The sequence below is a fragment of the Leuresthes tenuis genome, unplaced genomic scaffold (assembly GCF_036924035.1).
Source record: "Leuresthes tenuis unplaced genomic scaffold, fLeuTen1.0.hap1 SCAF_17, whole genome shotgun sequence".
In the NCBI taxonomy this organism is placed as follows: Eukaryota; Metazoa; Chordata; class Actinopteri; order Atheriniformes; family Atherinopsidae; genus Leuresthes; species Leuresthes tenuis.
In genome coordinates, this window is record NW_027325371.1 from 4868168 (window position 1) to 4892249 (window position 24082).

At 43.1% G+C, this 24082-nt stretch overlaps 1 protein-coding gene across 2 annotated transcripts; it reads left to right on the forward strand.

Annotated features, from left to right (window-relative positions):
- Nucleotides 1–256: 256 nt before the first annotated feature.
- svilc (supervillin c) lies at nt 257–23843 on the forward strand. Of its 2 annotated transcripts, XM_072368534.1 has the most exons (33): nt 257–346; nt 3221–3736; nt 6974–7129; nt 7250–7423; nt 7930–7964; nt 8828–8889; nt 9729–9874; nt 11602–11821; nt 11963–12546; nt 12720–12843; nt 13397–13444; nt 13550–13612; nt 14086–14160; nt 14237–14336; nt 14412–14489; nt 14638–14833; nt 16700–16866; nt 16950–17075; nt 17172–17308; nt 17545–17692; nt 17859–18004; nt 18126–18301; nt 19425–19569; nt 19840–20158; nt 20256–20407; nt 20980–21082; nt 21162–21369; nt 21456–21589; nt 21673–21828; nt 22258–22401; nt 22500–22612; nt 23192–23347; nt 23537–23843. In XM_072368534.1, the coding sequence occupies exons 2-33, from the start codon at nt 3468–3470 to the stop codon at nt 23624–23626; spliced, it is 4950 nt and encodes a 1649-aa protein (XP_072224635.1). In that variant the 5' UTR covers nt 257–346; nt 3221–3467; the 3' UTR covers nt 23627–23843. The 2 variants fall into 2 exon arrangements, with proteins under 2 accessions (XP_072224635.1, XP_072224636.1); XM_072368535.1 differs by lacking the exons at nt 6974–7129; nt 7250–7423 and having other exon boundaries at nt 258–346.
- Nucleotides 23844–24082: the final 239 nt, after the last annotated feature.

Here is a 24082-nt window from a genome sequence, read left to right on the forward strand (position 1 = left end):
TGAATAGAATATTAGCTTATGACATTTGCAAACCATTACATTCTGCTCTTACTTAACATTTACACAGCGTTTTTGGAGTTTAAATTCTTTACCTTTTGCATTTCTGGATAAAATGTTGGTTTATGAGTAAGTAAAGTCATAGCCACAGTTTGATGGGAGAAGCTGACGTATTCCTGTGCGGTACAAGGGGCGTCCCTCGGTGTGAGCGTCTATTTATACTCTCACCCCCTTAATACGGAGAGCCGTCCACAGCTGCGGCTGTGACTACATTTGGAGCGACTCACGGCGGTGAAGGATCAGTGGGGAGGGACCGCCGGCAGAGGAAGGCACACGACGCACAGTGCGTGTAAGTACGTGTTTTGAACATGCATGTAGTTCATTCTGCATTTAGTGTATCAAACAAAACGCATTTAGTCAGAAGCAGACGTCGGCTCGGAGCTAATTGTGATATTTCGCCTGAAGTTACCTGTTAAAATCACTCACCTGTTGGTCTGACCTGCGAAAGGTCGCGTTGCGCACTGAGCGGTGCAGTGTGGCGAGCCTGTACATTATCTTCTTTATTATTATTAAATCTAATTATTTTTTACTGCCTTCCCGACATTTAAATGTAAAACATAACATTTTATGCCTGTTTGCTGTTTTTTTTTAAACCTGAAAATGAGAAAATGATCCATAATCATTGAAGTGATTAGATCGAGTGAAACTACGGAATAATTTGAAATATCTCACCATCTCATCTGTGTTACGGGTTTGAAATGCGTGATGTAATTTGAACGATATGTGCACTGTGAAAGCAGACCTGTCTACTGTTAATAGACTCCATCGTACTGGAAGCTGATGAGTGGATTACGGCGGGTGCATGAGAAAACTGCTCTTCCTGTCAGCTTTCCAACCACATGCCTGTGGTGTAGACAGAGATGAAAGTTTTCGCCGTTGATCTGACCCCTGGACAATGCAACAGGCCCCGTTAAACCATTCACTTTGATGATTTATTATGATAGACTCTTCGTGGTGCGCAGGAATATCCCGAGTATTCCTCCTTGAGTTGCAGAGATCCATGGGCGGGTTTTTATGCAGGTAGCTCAGCAGGGTAGATGTAATTAGTTGGAGGCTTATTCCTGGCCAACCTTTTAATCTGGTTTACTCTGCTACTGGTCATGTTCTTGCTTAATTTTGACATTCCTGCTCTTGAAATAATGTCATTTTAGTCAGAAACTAATGACCATTTCATAAATACAGGTGTCTAATGTTGTGGTTTGTCTTATTAGGGTAATCAGGGTTAAGACATTCAAATCTCTACACTAAGTTCAGTAACTGATAGCCATTTGTTTAACCTTGTGGACATTTTCATTTAAACATTACTGCACCGCAGAAGTCCCTGGCAGGAGGATGAGAGTTGGTCCTCTGCAATTATCTATTGGCTGTATTTTAAATTTGTGTCAACTGGTGCTGCTGGATTAGAAGCCCATGATCCCTGCTGAGCCTCAATGGCGTTCTCCCTCTCCAATCATCAATCCTCCAGCTTGTCACATGACCTTTGCTGTGTCCAAAAGTGTGGCCACACTCGACTCTTACTCGTGTTTTGCCAGCAAAAACATAAATGGATGGTGTCTCTTCCTGGGTTTGTGCACAGAGGTGAGCTCCCCTGCTCTGGGTGGAGCTGTGTTTTGTTTAAAGGACCTGTGCACGTGTTGCAGTGTGACAACGGGAATCCTTGAGCTGGTTGTCTCATGCAGGGATCACTGCATCCACAGCTTAGCTAATTGTGCTTCTCTGTGGCGTGAATTATCTGGATAATCTGATTGTTTCTCGCGGGTCCAAGTCAGCAGATGTTAAGGTCTTTGCTCAGCTGCTTTCATGGACTGTGAGCCCACTCCGTATCTCCTCCCTGCTGAGAGTGGCAGCGAAACTGATCAAATAAACGTAGAAGTTGCATCTTTCACTTTGTGGACTTTGCTGCCAACACTTTCATTCAGCTCAGCAGCAAATCCATCTGGTGCACTAAGTCTGTGGCTCGCGGCTCTTTGTTCCGGCTCCATTGTGCTTCCTGCAGCAGGAATGCTGACATCCACAGTTTGGAAAACACACAGACACAAATTCAAACTCACATTTATGTTTGAACATATTCAATATAGCCGCATCGTCCATCATTTGCGACGATGGTTAGCTGCCGTTGTTGAATGCAAATCGTGCCACATTAGTCCTATTTATAAATGGTTTATAGCTTCAGGTTTTCATAGTGTTGTTGGCAACCATGCACCAAGCAACAAGCATAAAAAAGGCTTGTTTGTAAGTGTGTCTATGTTGCCTGGAAACATGATATTTCAAACAGGTCGTCACATGTTTGTTTAAACAAATTTGAAACCGTAGTGAATTAAATTTGCCCTTTGTTTTTGACAGATAACCCGCTCTGTGCTGACTTTACAACAGTGAACTGGGCGATGCAGGCTGTTAGATAGCATTTTAAGTAGAATACAGGGACTCATTTAGCTTAAGCAACTTGCAGTTTTGTGGAAAAGTTCAATGTGTCTGCAGGCTGTGTGCCATTGAGGCCTGTGGTGTTGAGTTTCAGTGCAAGGGGAGAGTCCTGCTTGGCACCCCAGACGGGTGCAGGTCATCTTACATTGGCCTGAGAACCAGGAGAGGAGGCAGGCCTCGATAAAGAATGTACATTTAGAAAAAGCCTGTAAAGAAGGCAGCAGCTCATAGGTGTTCTTAACCTTTCTACAGTAGAAAGAGACTACAAAGTGCTCACCTTTTTCCCATCAAAAAGACTCTTGAAGGCAACAGACTTGTACTTTTTTTATGCAGAAACCTCCAAATGACAGAACTGCCTTATTGGCATAATCGAGAGTTGGACTCTCAGTGAAAACCAGAAGTGACTCTTTTCACCTCGCTGTAATTTTCACGTTTTTTACACCGTAAACGCGGCCGTCACATCGATGTGAGAAGGAAAGCCCTCTGGTGTTCACAGTGGAAAAAGTATGTCACTAGAACTTACAGTTTCTCTCGCAATATCAATAGTTTTAGACAAAATTCATCTGGGTTATCTGGAAAGTTGCAGTTGCCATCGCCATGGTGACCTTAACTGCCACTCAAAACTCACAGCTGATGGCCGTTTAGTGATCAACGGCCTCTCTTGTGTCTTTTCGGCTTAAACAGTTTTAGCAGTTTGTTAGTTGGATATCTCAGTTTTACTTTGTTTCTTGATATCTTTCAGGTAAAACCTTCTCACTCTCTGAGGAACAGACCTGGTTTCTGACCCCTGATGAGTGGAATCTATGAGCAAAACAAAGCAAGAAGTCTCTCGTTCTGATGGAACCTGAATTGTACTCCAAGAAAAACTGGCACCCTTGTTTTGCCATAGCTGAAAAGGGGAGGACGAACACCGACGTGTCTGATTTTTCTTCCTTCATGCTCTGCAACAGTTTGCGGTGCAGATAAATATCTAAGTTCTTCTGAGAGACATGGATGCCATGGAGAACCCAGTCCTAGAGTCCAGAGCAGAGCGGATTGCCCGCTACAAGGCTGAGAGGAGGCGAGAACTGGCTGAACGCTATGGCAGCGTTGATGAGCTTCCCTCCAAGTGGGTGCGGAGGGATGGGAAAGAGACACAAGAGCCTGCGACTCAAGCCCGTGGAGTGGTGTTTAACTCAGATGGCCTCGGTGAAAGAGTGAACGGCAGGACACAAGAGGTTACAAATGGAGTGGAGGTGGAGCCCAACTACCTGAAAAGGTGAGTAATGTCTGGGGTGTGGTGGCTGGAGCCATTCCAGAACATTCACAGATTTCTGTGGAAACATACCTGAACGCCCTGAATTATAAGAGTCGAGCCTCATCAATAACATGGTGTTTTGTTGTTGAAATCAGTAGCACACGGAGTAGTTACTACTTAATAGAGCCTGACCCGAACAGGATTTTTGCAGCTTGATCTGACAGGACTGACAACTTCTTACCCTCTGTACTCTCTGAAAACAGTTTGAACTTTCTGGAAATGTAATTTACTAAACCAGTCTCACCTAATTGTGAACACACGGCTTTGCTTTTGTGCATGTGACGCAGACAGTGCTGAGGGTGTTGTACAAAGAGACTTAAAGCCACTCTGCAGGACAAACTATGGGCTTACACCCGTCTGAATGTTCCCCAGCGTCTTTTTTAGATGTAGAAAATATTCTAAAGAGGCCATGTTGTATATGTGGTTTTAGCTAAGAACTGGCTTGATTTCCTACAGAAGGGGCCCCCACAGAGCCACGTCATTACATCTCCTCAATGCACGTTTGACGCTGGTGTTTCCAAATGCTAACCGGTATTTATGAACACGCATGCAAACAGGATGTATACGTGCTGTGTCCAGCAGGACCTATTAATGCCATTGTGAATGCGGCTCATTAGGCAGTGTTCACAGACGCAACTTCTGTTATGGAACAACAGGAAAATGGGAGGAACACTGAGCTCATGTTGTTGGACTTCACAGTCAGTTTTATTCATTGTTCTTCTCAAGCAGACTAAAAGCTCTGCTTCTCTGGTCTCTGCCAGTGGTCATTTTGATCACGTAAGAAACAACAGCCTGTGTGCTGTTTGAGGTGCTTATTAAGGTGATCAGGAAATTGTAAAAAGAGTTTAAGTCTGACCAAGAAGTGTCTGTATATATGAGGAGCGTGGTCGTCTTTCAGTTGAAAGATCTGTGGTTTGATTCCCAACCTCAGCACGATTCCACCAAATGTGTAAGATTTAAGATAATTTTATTGTGTAAACCCAACTATGAAGTGATTGTTGATCAATTGCAGATCAACCAAGTGAAAAAAAATAGACTCATTTTGTGTGTCAGACTCGTGTCCCATGATTGAAAGCCCTGCACATAATCGTGCCCCTCTCTCCTTCCATATAAGGACTTCCCCAGCAAAGAACAACCGAAAAGGTTCCTATTAACTTGGGTTTGGGGAAGTTACTTTTAAAGATAACCCCTTGGCTACTCTTCAAAGATATATGACCACCCAAGGATTAAATCCAGCTCTGCTGCACACCAGCCAGATGTACCAGATGTAGTAAAAGAGTGTCTTAGTTTTATTTAGCATTTCAAAATGCATTTACTTATAAATCCATCACTGGAGTGAGTGGTATCCTGTTTGAACACACACACGTGTCTAATGAAACAGAGAAAAGTCCTGACGTTCCTCTACATGCGTGGTGAAAGAAGAGATTTATGTCTCATTCAGAGCCTTAAACCAAGATCACACGACACCTTGATATGGATGTCAGTAAAGTCCCGTTAAAGTACTGTGGGAACCAGTAGTGAATATCATAAATGCCATATGGATGTCAAGGGGACGTCTCCAATTTACTTGGTTGTGGCCTGTTAAAGGAAACCCTTGAGAATGACATTTCCTCTGTGGACTGGATGATAATGAGTGACATTTCCCTCCTGGTGGGGCAGGAGTTTAGAGGACACCACTGTGAACCACCGCGTACCAAATGATGACCTTTTCAGTAGTTTTACCTGGAGAACTTGTCTGCCCTTCGAGAGGCGCTTTAAAGGGGAACTCCGGTATTTTTAAACCTAGACCTTATTTCTGGCATGAAATACGTTCATCTACTCACCGAGAACAGTTTGGTGAAAGTCGGCGTCCTTCAGAAGATATTTAGATAACTCGAGATCCATATAATGGAGTGAACGGGGCTTAGAGGATGCAGCCTCTAAATAAGGCATTATCTGTCTTTATTTCACCAATACTTTTAAGAAGAATGAATGAATGAACTTGTACTATAGCTCTGTTAGCTCATAGCTGCTGTGTTGTTGTTATTGGCGGCTATCGGGGGGCTTATAGAGGGCTTTCTACACACTCGTCTACTGGGATGACGTCATCGACGCCCGCTGCTACAGCAGCGCTGCTGTTCATACAATGCTCTGTTCTCTCCCGTTATATGGATCTCGAGTAATCTAAATATCTTCATTGACATACACACTGTCACCAAACTATCTACGTCAAACCAAAGTCAGCCAACAATAATAGCTGACCAGCATATCTTGGGCACCTGTTTGGCAATGCTGCAGCATAGATAGAACCCAGTGTGATTGCCCTAATTTGTCCAAACACCAATAAAACCACATTCCAGCAGCATAACCCCGATGACACCTGTCACATGCTTCCAGCTTTTTCACCTTGACATCGGTACAAGTCGCTGGTATCGGCTTTAAATAGATGAATGGATTGTTAGTATTTTGGCAACTGTGAAGCATCATAATAATAATCTCCACTCAGATGACGGTGTCGGGACAGGCGGATCTTCTAAACCATGAAAACGGTTTTATTTCCTTTAGCTTGTGTTGTAACAGCTTTCTATCCATATTTATTTGTTTATTATATTTGTGCCTGTATTTAGTTGATTTTAAGTAGTGTTTGGAACTTGATTTTAGCATAATTTTAGTTTTATGATAACACATCCATGTATTGGTATTAGTTTATAGCCATTATTATGTACATGCTTTTGTATTCTATCCAATTGATCTAAATTGACCTGGGCCAGGTCTTAATAGGTTGATATTGCAGTTTGAATCTAACCAGGCAGTAATCCAGGCAGGTTTTCCTATCACCATTCTAACCAACTCCTCTCCTCACTGGCAACTTCTCAGCAGCACCAGATCCTTGACTTCACCAGTTGCTCTGTGGCCTTTGTTGCTAATTAAAACTGAGAGGCCTAAGTCCGTGGATCCCAGCAGGGACTGATTCTTCTCTTGCATCTTGCTGTCCTGGTGTGAACCTTATCTTGATCCGAGCAGTGGTATAACAGAGAGGAGTCTGGCAGTACCTTAACTCGACTAATCCGTCTCACCTTTCATCAGTGGGGTTGCATAGTTCTCTGCAGCATTTGATGGAAAGTTTCAAAATAGTTCTTTGTTTCTGAGAGTTCCCTTTAGCCCATGTTCTACTCTCCTGCATCCTCACCTGCTTCCACTCATTCCCACCCCCTCCAGGCAGGGTTGCCAGGACTCTGCCAGCACCCCGAGTGGGGAGGGGCACCATGTTCCTCTTGGACTCGACGCCCCACAGCTCCACACTCGGGTGTCAGTAGGCCAGCTGAGAAGCGCCCTTTTGCAGCAGACGGAGAGTGGAGCACAGCCCGAGAGAGTGTAGGGTCATCTGCATGTGTGTGTGATCCAGACTGTGTTCCTTTCTAAGACTATTTCCCTTCGTCTCAGCACCTTCTTCTCTTTCCCTCCTTCCTGCTCTGTGTTTGTGGATACTAACAGTGCTGATGCCGGGCGAGCCACGTCCTCACTGGACCTGGCTGTGAAGCCGGGCTCTGAAGGGGGTCGGCGGCGCGCCCGCCGTTACCTCTCTGGCGGGTCAAGCGGTGGTCGCAAGACCAGTGAACGCTTCAGGACACAGCCAATAACAGCCAATGAGATGGAGGAGAGCAGCGGGTAGGCTGCAAAATGGACAGATGAGTAGTTTGGTGTGGTTAAAACCAAAGAAAATGCCATTTGCAGTGGTTTGTTTTGCAGTGGTTTTGATATTCACTCAGTTGGAGACAACAGTCAACAACTGCCTGGTGCTAAATAACACTTTTGGGGTGTTTTTTCTTGCTTAACTTCACACTGATGGTAGTTTGTCCTTTATATTTCACACTCGCATACAAACTGTCACCCTTTGTCTCAGGTGTGGCACGTGCAGCAGCTTCACATATAAAGAAAAAGAGTGGTGTGGTTTGCATGTGTTAATCATCCATCGTGACCTCCACAGTGGCAGTTTATCGAGAATGCAAATTTGACACAGTATCCTGATTGTCTCGGCTGCAAACTGAAGCACGGGGACATGGATTGCAAATTTGAAGCAGCATCTCAAGCCGAAGATTAAAGTTTATGTCAGCTCCCTGTTGATATTTCACCTGATAACATAATCTTCTGCCTTCTTTAAAAAAATCTTCTAGGCTTTTGGATGCAGAGGAAGAGGAGAACAAGAAAGGTAAAGCTTTCTCCTGCGTGTCTCTAACATTATGCGCTACTACTGAGGGTTATGCTGTCACATTAAGGCACAGAAAGGGAGAATGTCACAGAAGTACTATAATATCGACTGAAATGTTAGATCTCATGTGTTACAGGGTGTAAAGGGTGAGAGAAGGAACATAAAGACCAAAAAATATAAATGCAATATGTTCTTAACTTGTTTCAAACAGAACAAACACTGTGTTTGCACAGTTGTGTCCGTATATTTATCCAACAGCTCAAGAAATAAACATTTCATTTCAGGCTCACAATCAGTGATGACAGATTTATGTCTGACAAACCGCACAGGCTTGATACTATGTCAGTCCTACTCTAATGTGACCCCACCACACTATAAAGTCTCTACAAAGATTTACACTGAGCTTTTACACCACTGTTTAACAGGCTGCACGTAGCTTTATTGTTATTTACAACAATAATTAATGTAAATGTAAGCCTTCTTAGGTAAAAATACCTTGTGTACTGTTAGAAAAATGTGCGAAAGTTCCCTTTTTAGGATCACATGAGGTACAATACAGTGCAGATCAGAAGAAGTAAAAGGTTCTAGTACAAATATTTGTATTGATATTCTCGAGATACTAAACCATTTAAATTCTAAGGAATGTACGCAGTCTTAGCATTAAGCTGCAGGAAATAAAAATATCTAAACTTTGTACACCTCCAACAACCAGCGGCTGCATCTAGGTTGGTTTTTAGCAGTTTAAAAATGGTTTTCTCAGCAGCGGCACCTGTCTTTGTTGCTGTCTGACGTGCAAATTAAATCACAAAGTTCCCTATAAGTGTTTTCATGCGACTTAACGTTTCACACTTTTTCTCTCACAGCGGATGTGAAAACAGACGACAGAGCCGAAATGAGCGTGGCAGCCAAGATGTCTTTGTTTAAAGTAAGTCTCTGCACCGAAACAGCGTCTTTACTGCTGCTCCTCACCTGCTTGTTTTCTCAGGATGTCTACAGAAACTGGTCTAACCATGCAGATGATGCATAATCACAGCCATTATACGTCGATGATATGGGTTGGTGATAAGATTTTAGGACTATGTTGAGCAGCTGAAGAGAAAGCTCTGTCTGTTAGAGCTCACAGTCAGCTCAGCCACTCACCTTACAGTCGGAGATTCATGGTGAGCCAGCGCTGATCACGCAGAACTCAACCTGATCATGCGGAGGGAATATGGATGGTCAAACAGGTGCATTGCTTGCACTCACAGTTTAGTTCCTTAATGTGTCTGATATTGAAAGATTTAGTTTGGTAAATGCACAATAAGAAGAGTCAATTGAGGATGAAACATTTCAGCTTCTAATCGCTTTTAGTCCTGAAGCATCGGGTGAAAATGTGCCAGATTCTGGAGTGCCATTAACAGTCAGCAGCTGTGTTATAATTAGCATGCTGCTCTGCGGCGGCAGCCAGGGAGGTAACCAAAGCTGGAAGGTCTCTGGTTACACTGTGACCTGTTGAGCTGTCATGTAGCAAGAAGCCAAGATGTTCCACCTTACAGCTTGCTGCTTTATTCACGGCCACCCGACCCACTTCTCCTCCCTCCATCTGTTCATACAAAAATAATAGCAAACATCAGGAGGGGAGTTCCACTGCCGTTTTATGTGGCCTCCTCTTTACTTATTCGGCAGGTGGAGGCTGCCAACTGAATGTTGGGGTCCACCTGCAGCTAAGTGTGTGTGCTCTGCAATATCACAGGTGTTGATACTAATTCCCTGCCTCATCTGTAGGAGCTGGAGAAGACAGCTGCCCCCGAGGCCTCGGCCCTCCTGAAGCCTCGCTCAGCCAGCGTGTGTCATGAACGCAGGGCGCGCCGTGGCAACGACCATCGCTTTCTTACTCAGCCAATCACCTGTGAAGAGATGGTGGCAGTCAGGTGGGGACAGATGCATCATTAAAGCCAGAGCACATCTATACTAAAGACCATGTTTATGACTGAGCTTAAGTAGCATCGTGTTATCGCTTTCACAGGGATGTGATTGGATTTGGAACAGCAAACTACTAATATGTGTCTGTATCATATAAACTAAACCATGGCAACACCACACATGGCACAGCTGCAACATCTGGGAATAATTTCATTATTGCATCCTTTTTTATTGCATTGTGCTCTGATGGGCATCAACACTGTTTGTGAGTTTGGTTCCTAAATCCTTATGCAGCCCAGTGGTGGGTATATATTGGTACCAGGGACTGGATTTCAGCTTAAACTCAAGTAGTGGGGAACACCTGGAACACGAACCTGGAGTTACCAGAGCAGCTCTGCACATTTTGATATATTTATATGTTCATTCAGAGGGGAATGGGGAATTTGGTGCAACTGATTACAAGGCATCAGATCACAAATACAGTACCATGTATAGGATACAGGAATTATCCCACCACATGCTTATTAAGTTCAGCACCTTGCTGGTCTTCCACTGGCTGATGCCTGCACTCTTGTCCATCATGTTTAATAAAGACAGGCACAATCACGCCGTGACTTCTGCCCACGCAGAATTGTGATGAACATCGATCCAGAGTGACATGGAAGTCGGGGAAGTTCACTCGTTTTCAGTCCTTTTACCCGATCATTTTCAGAGGACTAATAATAAAAAAGGCACCTAACTCAAGGGATGAACCAGTGTTGAGTCTACACACAACAGACAATTTAGCAAAAAAGCCATTTGAAATAGCATCTTTTGGCAAATCCAGCAAAGACCTGACAGGACCTGAGAGATGCATCTGGACCTTCAGCTGATCCATCTACTGTTGGCCCAAGCCTCATCAGAAATGGTCTCCATGGAAGGGTGGCTGTCAAGAAGCCATTCTTAAGGAAGGGAAACAGGGAGAAAAGGCTGAGCTATGCCAAATGACACAAGAAGTGGACTGAAAATCAGTGGCAACAGGTCTTATGGAGGGATGAATCCTCCCCAGAGCCCGGACCTCAACATTATTGAAGCAGTGTGGGATCATCTGACAGAGAACGGAACAAAAGGCAGCCCACATCTAAAGAAGAGCTTTGGGATGTCCTTCAAGAAGCCTGGAGAACTATTCCTGAAGACTCCTTAAAGAAATGACAGAAAGCTTGTCTCAGAGGTTCAGGCTGTGTTGGAGAATAAAGGAGCTCAGACCAAAACTCACTTTCAAGCCCGTTAGAATTGTACAAACTTTTTTTTGCCTTATACAGTGTATTTCCGTTCATGTTTGCACATGTTTAAGGAAATGAGGTGAGCCAAAACTTTTGCATGATACTGTAAATGTTTCTAATCTGTGAAGAGGTTGGAAAGTAAACCTCTGTGGTAGCTCCTGGTCTGATTTAAAGCACTCGGACAGAATTAAATGGTACATTCAGTAGAGACTATTTTCAGATGAACATTTGGTCCTCTACAGTTGTATCGCCAGCTGCAGGATGGAGTGTGTTGGATTCACTAAAAATAAACTACAGTGTGAAATGGGTTCGTGGCAACGAAGGAAACTGTTGCAGAGATCAGTGATGTGACTCTTTGTGGGTTTTTTTGTACTTTTTCAGACAGATCAATGACTCAGAGGCATAGGAAATATCAGAAATATTCGACTTTGACAGATGTGCATGCTTGTCTGTTTTTGCCATGTTTCCTGCAGTGTTCCCACACCATTGGAGGCCCATTTTGTTCAGACTGAATCAGTTGAAGATAGCGATGAAAGCTGCAAGATGAGCATGAGTGAGAAGCTAGCCCTCTTCAACAACCTGTCCCTGCCCACAAAGCAGGGTGCCAGTCCGGCTGATGGGCCCCCAGAGAGACGAAGGCAGAAGGGGGCTCGATATCGCACGCAGCCCATCACTGTGGAGGAGGTCAGTCTGGTGAGTTGGAAAATACTAAGAAGTGGAAAGAAAGTGAAAAGCTCACATGTGATGTTCATATACTCCATAAATAATGAGACAAATGGAAAAAAGAAGCTGCTTTGCTTTTGAAATGTTTGTCACATCGTTGTCTTTCTTTAGCTTCAAAAAGGTCCCGTTCAGCTCCCCGCCTTCAGTTTGTCTCGTCATCTGTCCGACAGACAGCAGACCTCGTCTGTCAACCTGAAACCCAGTGAGGTGCGTCTTTCACAGCCAAGACCTGATGCTGGACCAGGGTCCACAGAGCCTGTTTCAACCCAGCATGGCCTGCAGAGTTACAACTCTGAGTCGAATTTGAAAGGAATCCTGAAGAAGAGCCGCTCTGAAGGCTCGGGGTGGAGCAGAACGGAGGCCGGTCAGATGGATGCCCCACTCAGTCATGAACAGAATGGTGGAAGCAGTGGAGAAGCAGAGATGCATGGGAGGATGGATGTAACCGAGAGGCAGGAAGTTTCTGCAGCACCACTGAGACAGAGATGTGAGGCTTCGGGTGTGGAGGGAGACTCAGTGACTGCTGCTCCCTGGAGGCAGAAGTCTCGAAACAGGAGGGAAAATATTGCTTGTGTACCAATAAGAGCCTTGTCAGAGCAGGACGCTCCTCAGGAGGAGAGGCCCTGCCAAACCTCACCACAGGAGCAGAACATTTCCTCTGTGGGAAACAGTTTAGACATGGCTGTGAGAGTCCAGTGAGTCAAGTAAAATAAGTTAGATGTGCTGATATGGACTGTATCTTCTGGTTATAGTCTGGAAATGTTTATAATAATGGAAAGAATATTGCTTTATAGAGGTCACACATACAAATATTACCCTTTTGCTGTAATTTGCTTATGGTTCATATTGTGATGTATCTTTCCAAAAGGCAGGAAGAGCAAGAGAGTGAGCTGAAGGTGGATGAAGAGAACACAGCCACAGGAAATGTTCAGGTCATCCCTGCAGACTGCACACCTAAACTGCAGGAGATGACAAACACAAGCAGACATAAGGTAAGAAAGAGAATCAGAGATACGTCCATCATCCTGTTACTGAGGCCTTTTACCACCCACTGGGACAAATATTCCCAAACAATAACTGGAGATTCAAGCTAATGTTTCTTTTCAAATGTTAATAATGCTTCATATGATTTCTTAAAATGGTTAAAGGATTACAAACCAATAGAAATTGTCCTTGTCATGTTAGAGGTTAGTGGGTTCATTCTTCCTGCCAGATTTAGATTCATATGGAGAAAAGGCTGGTGATTAGATTTGGCTGTTTGTCATGCCATTGAAACCTGATCCAGCATCTCTTAATAGTAGCCCTCTAGCTTTGGTATGTGCTGAATGTCTTGATAATATATTCAGACTAGCGTAGTTAGTGGGATGGGTTTGACTTTTCCACAATGTGATGTGGAATGTAAACAGACTGATTATTTGGTGGTTAAACACTGACCGTTTTTGATCTAACGTCTCAGCTGCACCACATCTACACGTATTATTAATATCTATCCTGCTACTTTATGCCTCATTTCATATTTTTGTTATTAAATTTAATTTTCTGTAGGAAGCATCCCAAAACCCTAATCTCCAGAGAGTCAGCCCTCACTGCTGGGTAAGCTCTCATGATTCAAAGTCCACTGATCCTCCTTGATCCCCATTATGAAAATATAGACTACTTTTAAACAGCTTTAGCCTCCTCATGTCTCTTCTCTCCCAGGAGCCTGTCTTTGCCTCTGTCTATTCTATCAATACGCCCCAATATATCATGTGTTTCAATCAGGTAATTGTGTGAGCCGCCGCATGGCAGGTTATTCGCTGCTTCTTTTTCTTTTGGAGTGTTTTGAATGCAGTGAGAAGTTTTTTGTTGTTGTCATCCTACACATACAGGTGGATGTGATTTTTGCAGCTGATGTGTGAAGTTTCACTCGTGCTATGAGCAAACTCTGTCACCTGAGGAGTTATTTTTGCATCAAAACTGTGCTTCTGTACGTGAGATGTTACAGGTGTTTCATTTCTGCTCATGCTCTTAAAGTTCTGTTGAACTTACGATTTCCAGACTTTTGTTTGGTCAAATTTAAAAAAAGGACTCTTTTTCGTCCTCGGGAATTCTGTACATCTTGTACTTGACATGTTTGTCTGATGCCTTGTTCTTTGTTTTCCTTTGATCATGCGCATCTCCAAATGAGTCTACTGCCCTACAACACAGAATTCCCCTGTCATTATCCATGTGTTTTGTTTCCACTTCATCCTCAGACGAACCTGTCATTTGAGGCTCAAGAGGTCTTCTCCCCCACAAAGAACCTGACTCAGCCTCAGTGGAGACAGAAGGTGATACAGGCCTGCTTTTTCATTGTTTATAGGAGATAATCTGTGTCCTTATGGGTCAATTTCTTGCGCTTTGCAGGCTAAAGGAGCAGAACATGAGCTTCAGGTTGACAAAGGTGAAGAGAGGAAAACACAGCAGGAAAGCAAAGAGGATGAGGATGTACTCAGTGCCAAGAGAGGTGAGTTTTGTCACTCTGGTTTTCACTCTTCAGTCTGCCAGATTTATTTTATCTTTCTGTATTTGCAACCTCTAGGTCTCGGATATCCCGAGTCAGACAGCATTGATATGTCTTGTAAGAACGTCACTGAAGCTCCATCATGTTCGTATGAAGGTAAGAGCAGCTTAACACAATAAATATAGTTGTTTTTTTCTCACTGATTGTTTTGCTTTGCAATGATGGTGTTTAGAAGATGAAATATTAACAGCCCAGAAGAGTAATATCATTTGTGTAATTATTCATATATGTGTCTCCACTGCAGCTCCACAGAGTGCACCGCTCGCAAAGCCTTCACAGGAGGTCAAGGAGGAGACGACTGTCGATGAATCCAACACATTAGATGGAGGTTTTTGTGGTGATCCGTCTCCTCCTGCTTGCGTGGCCACACCCTGTGGCAGCGTTCCTGCCACAGAGAGTGAGCAGGACCTGGGCATCCTCTGCCAGAGCAACGCACACATGTGAGTAAAGATTACACAATTATGATGCAGGTGGAAGAAAAAGGCAGCAGCATGTTTCGGGGCCACACCATGTGTTGTTGTGTCGGGGAATTTGGTAAAACGAAACTACAAGAGGAGCTGGTAAACCCACAATGGTGCATTTCACTAAAATTGATGCAAAAACTGAAATCTAACTTAGAAGAAATATCTTAAATATTCTGACTCGGGCTGGGCACATGACCGCGTTAACTAATGAATTTATTATCGCCAACAATTATTTGTCTCCCATTAACAGTTTTTATTATTCATTATTTTTATTGTAAACGTCTGTTGCTCACCGGCTTTTATTTTGAAAAAGTCCATTGTGGGTGAGCCTAGCATGTTGCTCACTGCTGCGGCGCTCACAGGAAACAGTCAGAAAAGAAAATAATAGCAGATGAAGCGGTTAAACAAACATGGAGAAGGTTACAGAACTTTTATATGGTCATTTTCATTTCAAAGTTCTACAAAAGTTATTTGTAGGCACTGCAACGTTGAATTGTCTCATCACCGGAGTACTTCCATCATATGACTGTACAGTTCCAATAAAAGCCCGTTATTTGCTACTCTTGAATTCATTATTGGATTTTGCGTATAACAGTGCGATTAATCGTGAAATAACAGGAAATCATGTGATTAACGCGATTAAAGAATTTAATATTTGCCCAGCCCTAATTCTGAGCATTTCACTTGCACCAGCACTTTGGTCCTTAAACAGAACATTATTCTTGGATATATTCGTAGTAGCTGGTCAGTTACTAACAGTTTGACAAGTCAAAGTCTTATGTTCTGTTGTTATACCCCAATTAATTACTTTTTTTTATCGTAACTGAAAGCTGAGATTTGCAAATGATAAATCTTGGCAAAGCCGAGAATTAAAATAAGGACAACAAACATGTCAACACTGAGATCCATAAAGACTTTCAAATACAATGTGTGAGGAGTGAATCATGTCCTCGGGCACATCTTGAAAGAGTGATGTTTGAGCTGATGTTATAATGTGAAATCATGCAGAATATCTAATTTATTTTTCAAATGGTTTCTCCATTAAAACATGGTTCAGGATCACAAATGAGTTAAATTTGAAGCAGAGAATTTGGGGATCCTATATGTTTGTAACTGTTAATTAATACATTATTGGATTTATTTGACAGATGTGATAATTATTACACTTAACTTTGTATGAGTTGTGGTTTTATTCCCACCTGTGCTACAGGAATACTTGTGAATACTGTTTATATGTTCTGTCATCAAAAAACAGGATTTAACGGTTACAGTGGATCAACTTGGAGCATTTTTTTAACTTAAACTAATACCTGCTGTCATTTGATTATTTTCTCCACTGAGCAATCAATGGTTTATAAGAATTCTGGAAATTTTGAGAAATACCATCACTAGTGTTAGTTTTCTCCCATATGACCAAATAATTTAACATAGTTGTATAAATCATTAAGTGGTTTAAATACAAATGATCACATTTTATGAATTCCTCTTGAGTTTTTGGGCAAATACTAAATCACAACTAACTAAAGCTGTCAGATAAAAGTAAAACGCACCATTTTCCTAACTACTATCTTCACTGATGCTTAAAAAGATCCTTTTCATGAACCCTTTAAGACTGTTGGCCTCGTTTTAAACAGTCTTCTAAAACCTGTAAACTTAAAACTTGTCTGTTGAAGAAACCAGAAATAAAACCCAGCCTTCAAACTTATATCAATTGCCAACTTTATCCTCATGTTTATCAATATTTTCTAAAGAAATGCGTTGAAAATGTTGTTGCAACTCAAGGTTTTAAAGGATAAAAGAAGGTGGATCGTCTGTGCATGTTTAACGCGTGTCTGTCTGCAGACTGACCTCAGCAGTCGCGGAGCACAGGCGAGCGGTGCGTCCGTCCCGGCGGACTCAGGGCTCAAGAAACCCTTTGAGGGCTCTGGCAGCCAGAGAAGACATCAGACAGGACTACATGGGGGAAAGAGTCAACACAGCTACTGAGGAGAGGCGTCAAGCAGAGAAAAGTGAGTGGATTTTCTTTTAACTTTGTCTTCCTCTTTATGTCTGCCTCAGCTACAACATCATGTGTATTCCTGGCTCTCCACAGAGTGTAATAACTCCTCTGTGGCAGAGGCCCATCCTGTCTCATCTGAGGACTTCATCTGCTCCTCACATGCTGAGACAGCCAACTCTTACCCTCCCTTCAGCAGCCTGATGCTCATTCACATCAAAGGTCAGGGAGGATTTTGTTCCTCTCCACGCATGTGTGTGATGATCAGTGAGTGCTCCGGTGATTTTCTTTTTTAACAAGTGCCTGTTATGATGACAGGTAGGCGGGTTGTCCAGGTCCGACTGGTCGAGCCCTTGGTGCAGTCTCTGAACAGTGGAGACTGCTTCCTGCTGGTCACTCCAGAGCATTGCATTGTGTGGAATGGAGAGTTTGCCAACGAGCAGGAGAGAGCCAAGGTATCAATGAGGACAATAACGTGCTGCATTCTTCTTTCTATGCTCATGATAAACTTATGTCAGCATAGAATTGCAGGACTTGAGTATATACATGCCGAATTACACGAGAAGTGGACTGAAAATCAGTGGCAACAGGTCTTACGGAGCCTGGATCATTGAAGCAGTGTGGGATCGTCTTGGTACAGGGCGTATTTACTATGTGCCTCTTTGCACATTTGCAACATTTTGTTCTTCAGGCTTCAGAGCTGGCATCCATCATCCAGAGGAAGGGGGATCTTGGCTGTCTGGCTTCGCAGGTTGTCCACCTGGAGGAGGGGCTGAACTCTGACGCCAGTGTGGCTGCAGACTTCTGGAGGCTTCTGGGGGGAAGAACACAGTACAGAGGTGAGAGGTCAAAATGTGTATATAGTTTATATACATCAATTAATTTCATATTTCTATTCATACTATTATGTGTGCTGCAACAGATATAGTTAATATATGATATGATGGATAATTATATTATAAGACAATGCAATTAATATAGATGGTTGATTGCTTCTGTCCTCAGGAGCTGGTGCACCAGAGGAGGATGAGCTCTTTGAGCAGGGAGTGGTGGAGTCCAACTGTGTTTACAGGCTGGTGGACAACAGGCTGGTGCCTCATGAAGAGGCCTGGGCCTCCATCCCCAGCACCTCCCTGCTGGGCTCCACAGAGGTCAGGGTCTCAGTTTCTCATTTCTGTTCTGTGCACTGCTTCTCAAATGTGGGATCAGTCAAACTTCAGGAGGGGTTTAATAACTCACTGGGCTGTTTGTGTCTCATGTTTTTGTTTCCAGGCCCTGGTGTTTGATTTCGGCAGCGAGGTGTATCTGTGGCATGGTCAGGATGTTTCCCTCAGGAGGAGGAATGTTGCTCTGCAGCTTACTCACCAAGTGTGGGTCGGACCGTACGACTACAGTAACTGTCGAGTCAACCCACTGGATCCCACTCAGCGTAACTCCAGCATTCAGCTGTGCGTCCACACTGCAGGCAATGAAATAAGTCTTAGTGCATCTGAAAAATAACACTAACCACCAAATTCCTCATGATATAAATCTGTTTTTCCTCTCCAAACACAGTTGTGTTACCTCCCTGAATACAGTCTAAAATCCACTGTAGCCTCTAACTAATACTGTAGGATAAAATGTTCTGTTATTTCACAGTGGAAATAAGTGGAAGCCCAGCACATAGTGTTTTCTCATGCTGTGAAATCACTGCGTGCTGCTTGCTGTCTACCTACTGACGCACTACAGCTGGCAACAGATAGTTGAAAAAAACAAGTGGACGAAACCCACAAGTGACTATTTAAAAAAAAAAAAAAATGAAAAGGGATGAATTATTTTTGTCTTTGCTGCCAAGACCACACAAAGCTAAGAATTAGGATCAGGCAGCAGACAACTGGAACTTTCTGTGTAATAAACAGCTGGTGGAGCATTTCACAACTAAGTCTGTTAAAGGGCAACAGGTCAGAAACATGAATAAATCATTTTTCTGAGGAGGGAAAGACTATGTGCAAATACTTTTCTCAGTGTGATATTTGAAAGAATTTGGGCATTGCATCACGTACTGCCCACAGCATCTTAAAAAGCTTAATAAGAACAGTAAACATGTTTATGCAAGAGACACGTAATAAACCATGCTGACTAGTTGTGAATTTCAGGCTCTTTGGCAGCACTGCCTTATAAAAAGACACACTTTTGCAACAGAAACCACTGCATAGGCTTAGAATTACCTCTGAAAACTGTTGTCTGAGAACACAATTTGTTGCTGCATGCACAAATGTAAGTTCAAAGATCCTGATCTGTTGAACAGCTGAAGTCCTGTATTAGGCAAGGATTGGACAACATTTATCTATAACCAGCTCCAAACACTGGCAGAGTGACAGTAAAAGGAGAGGTGATGTAATAGAGAGGCAAAAAAACAAAGATGTCTCAGTTTTTCACATTTAACGTGTTGTTTTAGGGTTAAAATGGTTTTCCAAATCTCTGCATTCAGTTTTCATTCACATCTTACTCTGTGTAAGGTATTTTAGATACAGTTTGCCTAATGATTATGTTCACACTCACAGTGGTGTCATGATGTGTCGTTGTCCTCAGGAGGGGTGAAGGGCGTCCCAGCTGGGCTCTGCTCGCCGTCGTGTCTGAGCACAACGAGACGTCTCTGTTCAGGGAGAAGTTTCAGGACTGGACGTGCAGAGGTGGCGGCACAGATGAAGACGCTCCAGTGAGGGATGAAACACAGGTTAATCTCACAGTTCGGTGGTTCAGAGTGCTATGATGCGTACACATTATTCACAGATCCAGACCAGCACCTTCACAGTTATTTCACTGATGGGGAAAGCAACAGACTGTGGTAAAGTCTGTTGAATCATTAATGCGGGTCACTCTCAAACATGATTCAGGGACAAAACCAATCATGGAAAATTTTTTGACATTTCTCCAAACTTGACTGCCTTGAAATATTAGAATAAACGAGATCGGTTGTAGTTATGTATGTTGTCCCTCCTCATAGTCGACCCCTCTTCAGTCACCCCAGCCTGAGTCTCCATCATCAGACCTCCTGAATCCCTGTGATGCCAAAGCTCTGGTGCTGGGGGAGTTGATGGAGGAGGACAGTGGTATCAGTACCGTGCTGGCAGGGGTTGATGTCCAGAGAGGTCGCGGTGTCATCACACTGGAGGCGGGGCATCAGATGGAGCTGAACACAGTTGCTGTGGACACATGGCACGTTCAGGATTTTGATGACAGTGAAATCCCAGTGGAGAGCGCCGGACAGCTTCATGAAGGAGACTCCTACGTCATCCGCTGGAGCTACAGCATCAACGCTGTCGGTCAGTGAACGTCATCATCATGTTTCACATTCGATGAAGTAGGGACTGTCAATTCTGGCTTTGTAATCTGATCTGCCTGTCTTCGCCCCTCTTATAGATAATATAATCAGCCCAGATGAGGATGGGAGAACTCCAGGATCAAAGGAAAACACTGCCTTCTTTTTGTGGCGAGGCCGGCAGTCCAGCGCCAGTGGACGGGACACAGCATCTTTCCTGTCCATCGGAATGAACAACCATGAAGAGTCACAAGTAAGCTTATTGCCTACTCATGCGTAGCTGCAGCATACAGTAACGCCAGTGACGGTCTGAAAGAGCAGTAAACGCTGAAATATTTTCACTTTAGCATATTAAAGGACAACTTTGGTGCTTTCTTGTGAATCATTAAAGTAACTTCCCATTGTACAGTACTTACATACCATCACTATACATAAAGATAAGTGCAAGAAAATATTGTTTTTCATTGGAAAAATATTCATTGGAACATTTTATAGCACTGAACTAGCCCCAGTTGAATGTGCAGAAAGTGTGTACTGTGCAGTAAAAAGCTATTTACAACTGAATAGATCTGGGATATTTAAATGTGCAAAGGGCCTATCATAGCTCTAGGACTCTCTGAATGGTAACATTTTAAACAAGCACTGTTTCCAGTATTTTATGCAGATTAATGCAACATTGTTACAACAATAAAAGGAACCCACTGCTGAAATGGGGGATATTTGTTATTTTTTCTCTCAGGGTTGCAGAACAGTGGTACAGGGGGACATTTCTGCAGGACTCCATAACTGTTGTTTAAAGTCATATTTGTTGTGTTGTTTCTGTAGGTGTCTGTTCCTCAGGGAAAGGAACCCCCCTGTTTCCTGCAGCTTTTCAAGGGAGGCCTGGTTATTCACAAGGGAAAGCGAGAGGAAGCTTCCACCAATGCAGGTGCAGTAAAATCTGTTTTAAGTGAGACCTCCACTTTTGACATTTCCCCATCTAAACTTATTTGTCTGTTTTTCTGCAGCAGGATGGCGTCTGTTCTGCGTGCGAGGGGAGCTCCCAGAGGAAGGTTTGCTCTTAGAGGTTGATTGCTGCTGCGCAGGTCTGAGGTCGCGGGGCTCGGTTGTCCTGCTAAACAGTCAGCAGAGGGAGCTGTATCTCTGGACTGGCTGCAAAGCTCACAGCAGCACCAGAGAAGTGAGCAAGAGGGCAGTGGAGCGTCTGAGTCAAATGTAAGAAACACATTTTCTGAAGGTTCTTCTGATGCAGCTCAGCTTAAGCTCTTAGCTTTCCATTTATATGTTTATATGTGTGTCAGGTGTCCACCGGAGCTGGGTCTCAGTAAAAGTAGTCCTTTGAAGGTGCATTTAGTGGAGGAAGGCTCAGAGCCTGCAGATTTCTGGTCAGCACTGGGACAGATGGACAGAAAGGCCTATGACTGCATGCTGCAAGGTGCAACATGACACAACACTTTGGGTTTCTTCCTCAACAAAGCTCAAATTACAGTAAGAGGGTAAACTTTTGTCTTCTGGCAGATCCAGGAAAGTATAACTTCACACCTCGCCTCTTCCATCTGAGTGCCTCCTCTGGAAGATTTCAGGCCAAGGAGCTCCAGAGTCCAATGCGCGTTCCAGATGTCGTTATGGCAATGCCTTTCATCCAGGAGAGCCTGTACTCAGCACCACAACCAGGTGAAGGAAACACAGGAAAGGGAGAAAAAAAATGTTGTATTTTTCTAATTTAATTCCAGTTTACATAACTTATATAGCTTATATTTGAATAAAATAGAAATAATTAAAGTGCATTTCTGCTTTTGAGCTTAATAATTTCTGACATAAAACAAAAATTGGACTGATATGGAGCTGAAACTTCAATCATTCATCTTAAAAAAAGCCCATGCTCTGGAATTTCACTCACATTTTCATTTTCCGTTATCATGGACATAATACAGCTAAAATCAGAACTTCTCAGTCACTAAGTGACCTCTCTTACTTATCTAAAGTCTAGATTTTTTTTAATTTAATCTTTATTTTTTTCTTGCTGCTAAAACTCAAACATTAATCTAACTTAACTGAATGTAACTCCACCTAATTGTCCAATTTCCGCCATTTTATCATCAGCCTTGTTTCTACTTGACAACCGACTGGAGGTCTACCTGTGGCAGAGAGGTCAGCCTGAGCAGACAGAAAGCTCTGCTTCAGCCTGGAGCCTCTGGTATAATGAGAGGAAATGTGCCATGCAGACAGCGCTGCAGTACTGCAAAGGTCAGGGGAAAATGTTCACAGGGTTGTGCCGGAAAAGATGAGGCCATTAACAGCAATTTGTTGAGTTTAAAAATGTGCTTTTTCACTCTGTATCCCAGAGATAAACCCGAGAAGGCCCCCGCTGGCTTACCTAATTTTTGAGAGGTCGGAACCTCTCACCTTCACTAATGTCTTCCCCCGCTGGGAGAGGAGCCTCGGACCTCACACACAGGTACAAACACATGGAGTTACATAATCAGTCTTTCCATCCAGAAAGGATGCTAGTCATTGTGTAGCACACATGTGTGAGGGTTGCGGCACATGAAGAGCACTGAGTGAGTGGTGTGAGTCACTGCTTTAAACACTTACACAAAATATTCCTCGACATGTTCTGGTCTTTGGTTTTTATCCTAGCATGACAGAAGACTCTCAGCCAATAAAACCTGCATTGATTATTTTTTGCTGTTGGCCAAGATTGCCCCTACTTCAAAAGGTTGTGAACAGGATGAAAACAAAACATTCATGAGGAAGCAACAACAGGATCTCAATTAATAACCTTAATTACTGTGGATATTTACTGCTTCCTGGCTTCATAGATCAAATCTTATGCTTTGACAGGTCAACATTAAATACTAGTGATTTGTGTTTTGATTGATGCAAATGAATACCTTACTTTACCTTAATCAGTATTTGTTGTGTTGTATAAATCTACAAACAGCATATCCAGTATTACATGTTACCTGTCCATTTCAGTGCAGCCTGTACCAACAGTCATATTCACCTTTCACTGCATGTTTGATGTGTGCGTCAGGGTGATCAAGGGCAAGTGAAGCTGACCTTGGTGCAGGACGCCCTGGCCCAGCTCATGAAGACCCAATACCCTCTTGAGGAGCTGCTGCAGGATCCTTTACCAGAAGGAGTGGACCCCCAACACCTGGAGGTGTACCTTTCTGACCAGGATTTCCAGGTAAACCGATGGAGGAGGAGCAACGGCATCTGTGTAGAGACATCTTTCAACCAGCAGGCTGCAGTGTTCACCAGAACTTACTAATTAAAACTTGCAGAAACTTTCAGGAAGTTTAGTTTGAACTTCAGGATTAACGTTTTCTATTCATAAACTGATTTCTACTAATAAATCCCTACAATTCTGTTTCAGACTATTTTGGAAATGAAGAGAGATGAATATGCCTCCCTCCCAACCTGGAAGCAAATCGATCTGAAGAAAAGCAAAGGACTGTTTTGTTAGAACTCAAGTAAAGGTTGACTGATACTCCAGTATCTGGGATTCCTCCTTTGCTGTAAAAGGAAAATTACGCAGGTATATTTGCGCCATGTTGTTGCACAAAGGACTGCTCACAACGTAATAAAAAGAGAAAAAAAAACTTTTATTTATGTCAAAGTAGTGTGTGTGAACTTTTCATTGGAAATTGATTTCTCTGTAGAAACCATATGGGGCAAAGCAACCCCCCCCCCCCCCCCCCAAAAAAAACATTTTCCTATGAGACATAATTGTGTCTGTACAAGTCAATGAAAGATAAGATTAAAGTGGGAATAAAAGAGGGACATCATTAACAAACCGCTAGATAAGAATGAAAAAACAAAGGAGTACAAAGAAGATTGGTACTAATAAACAATGTAAAACAACAAAAAACCAAGGCTAACCTTTCAAATGATTCCTCCATGATTAACATCTTTCCATAAC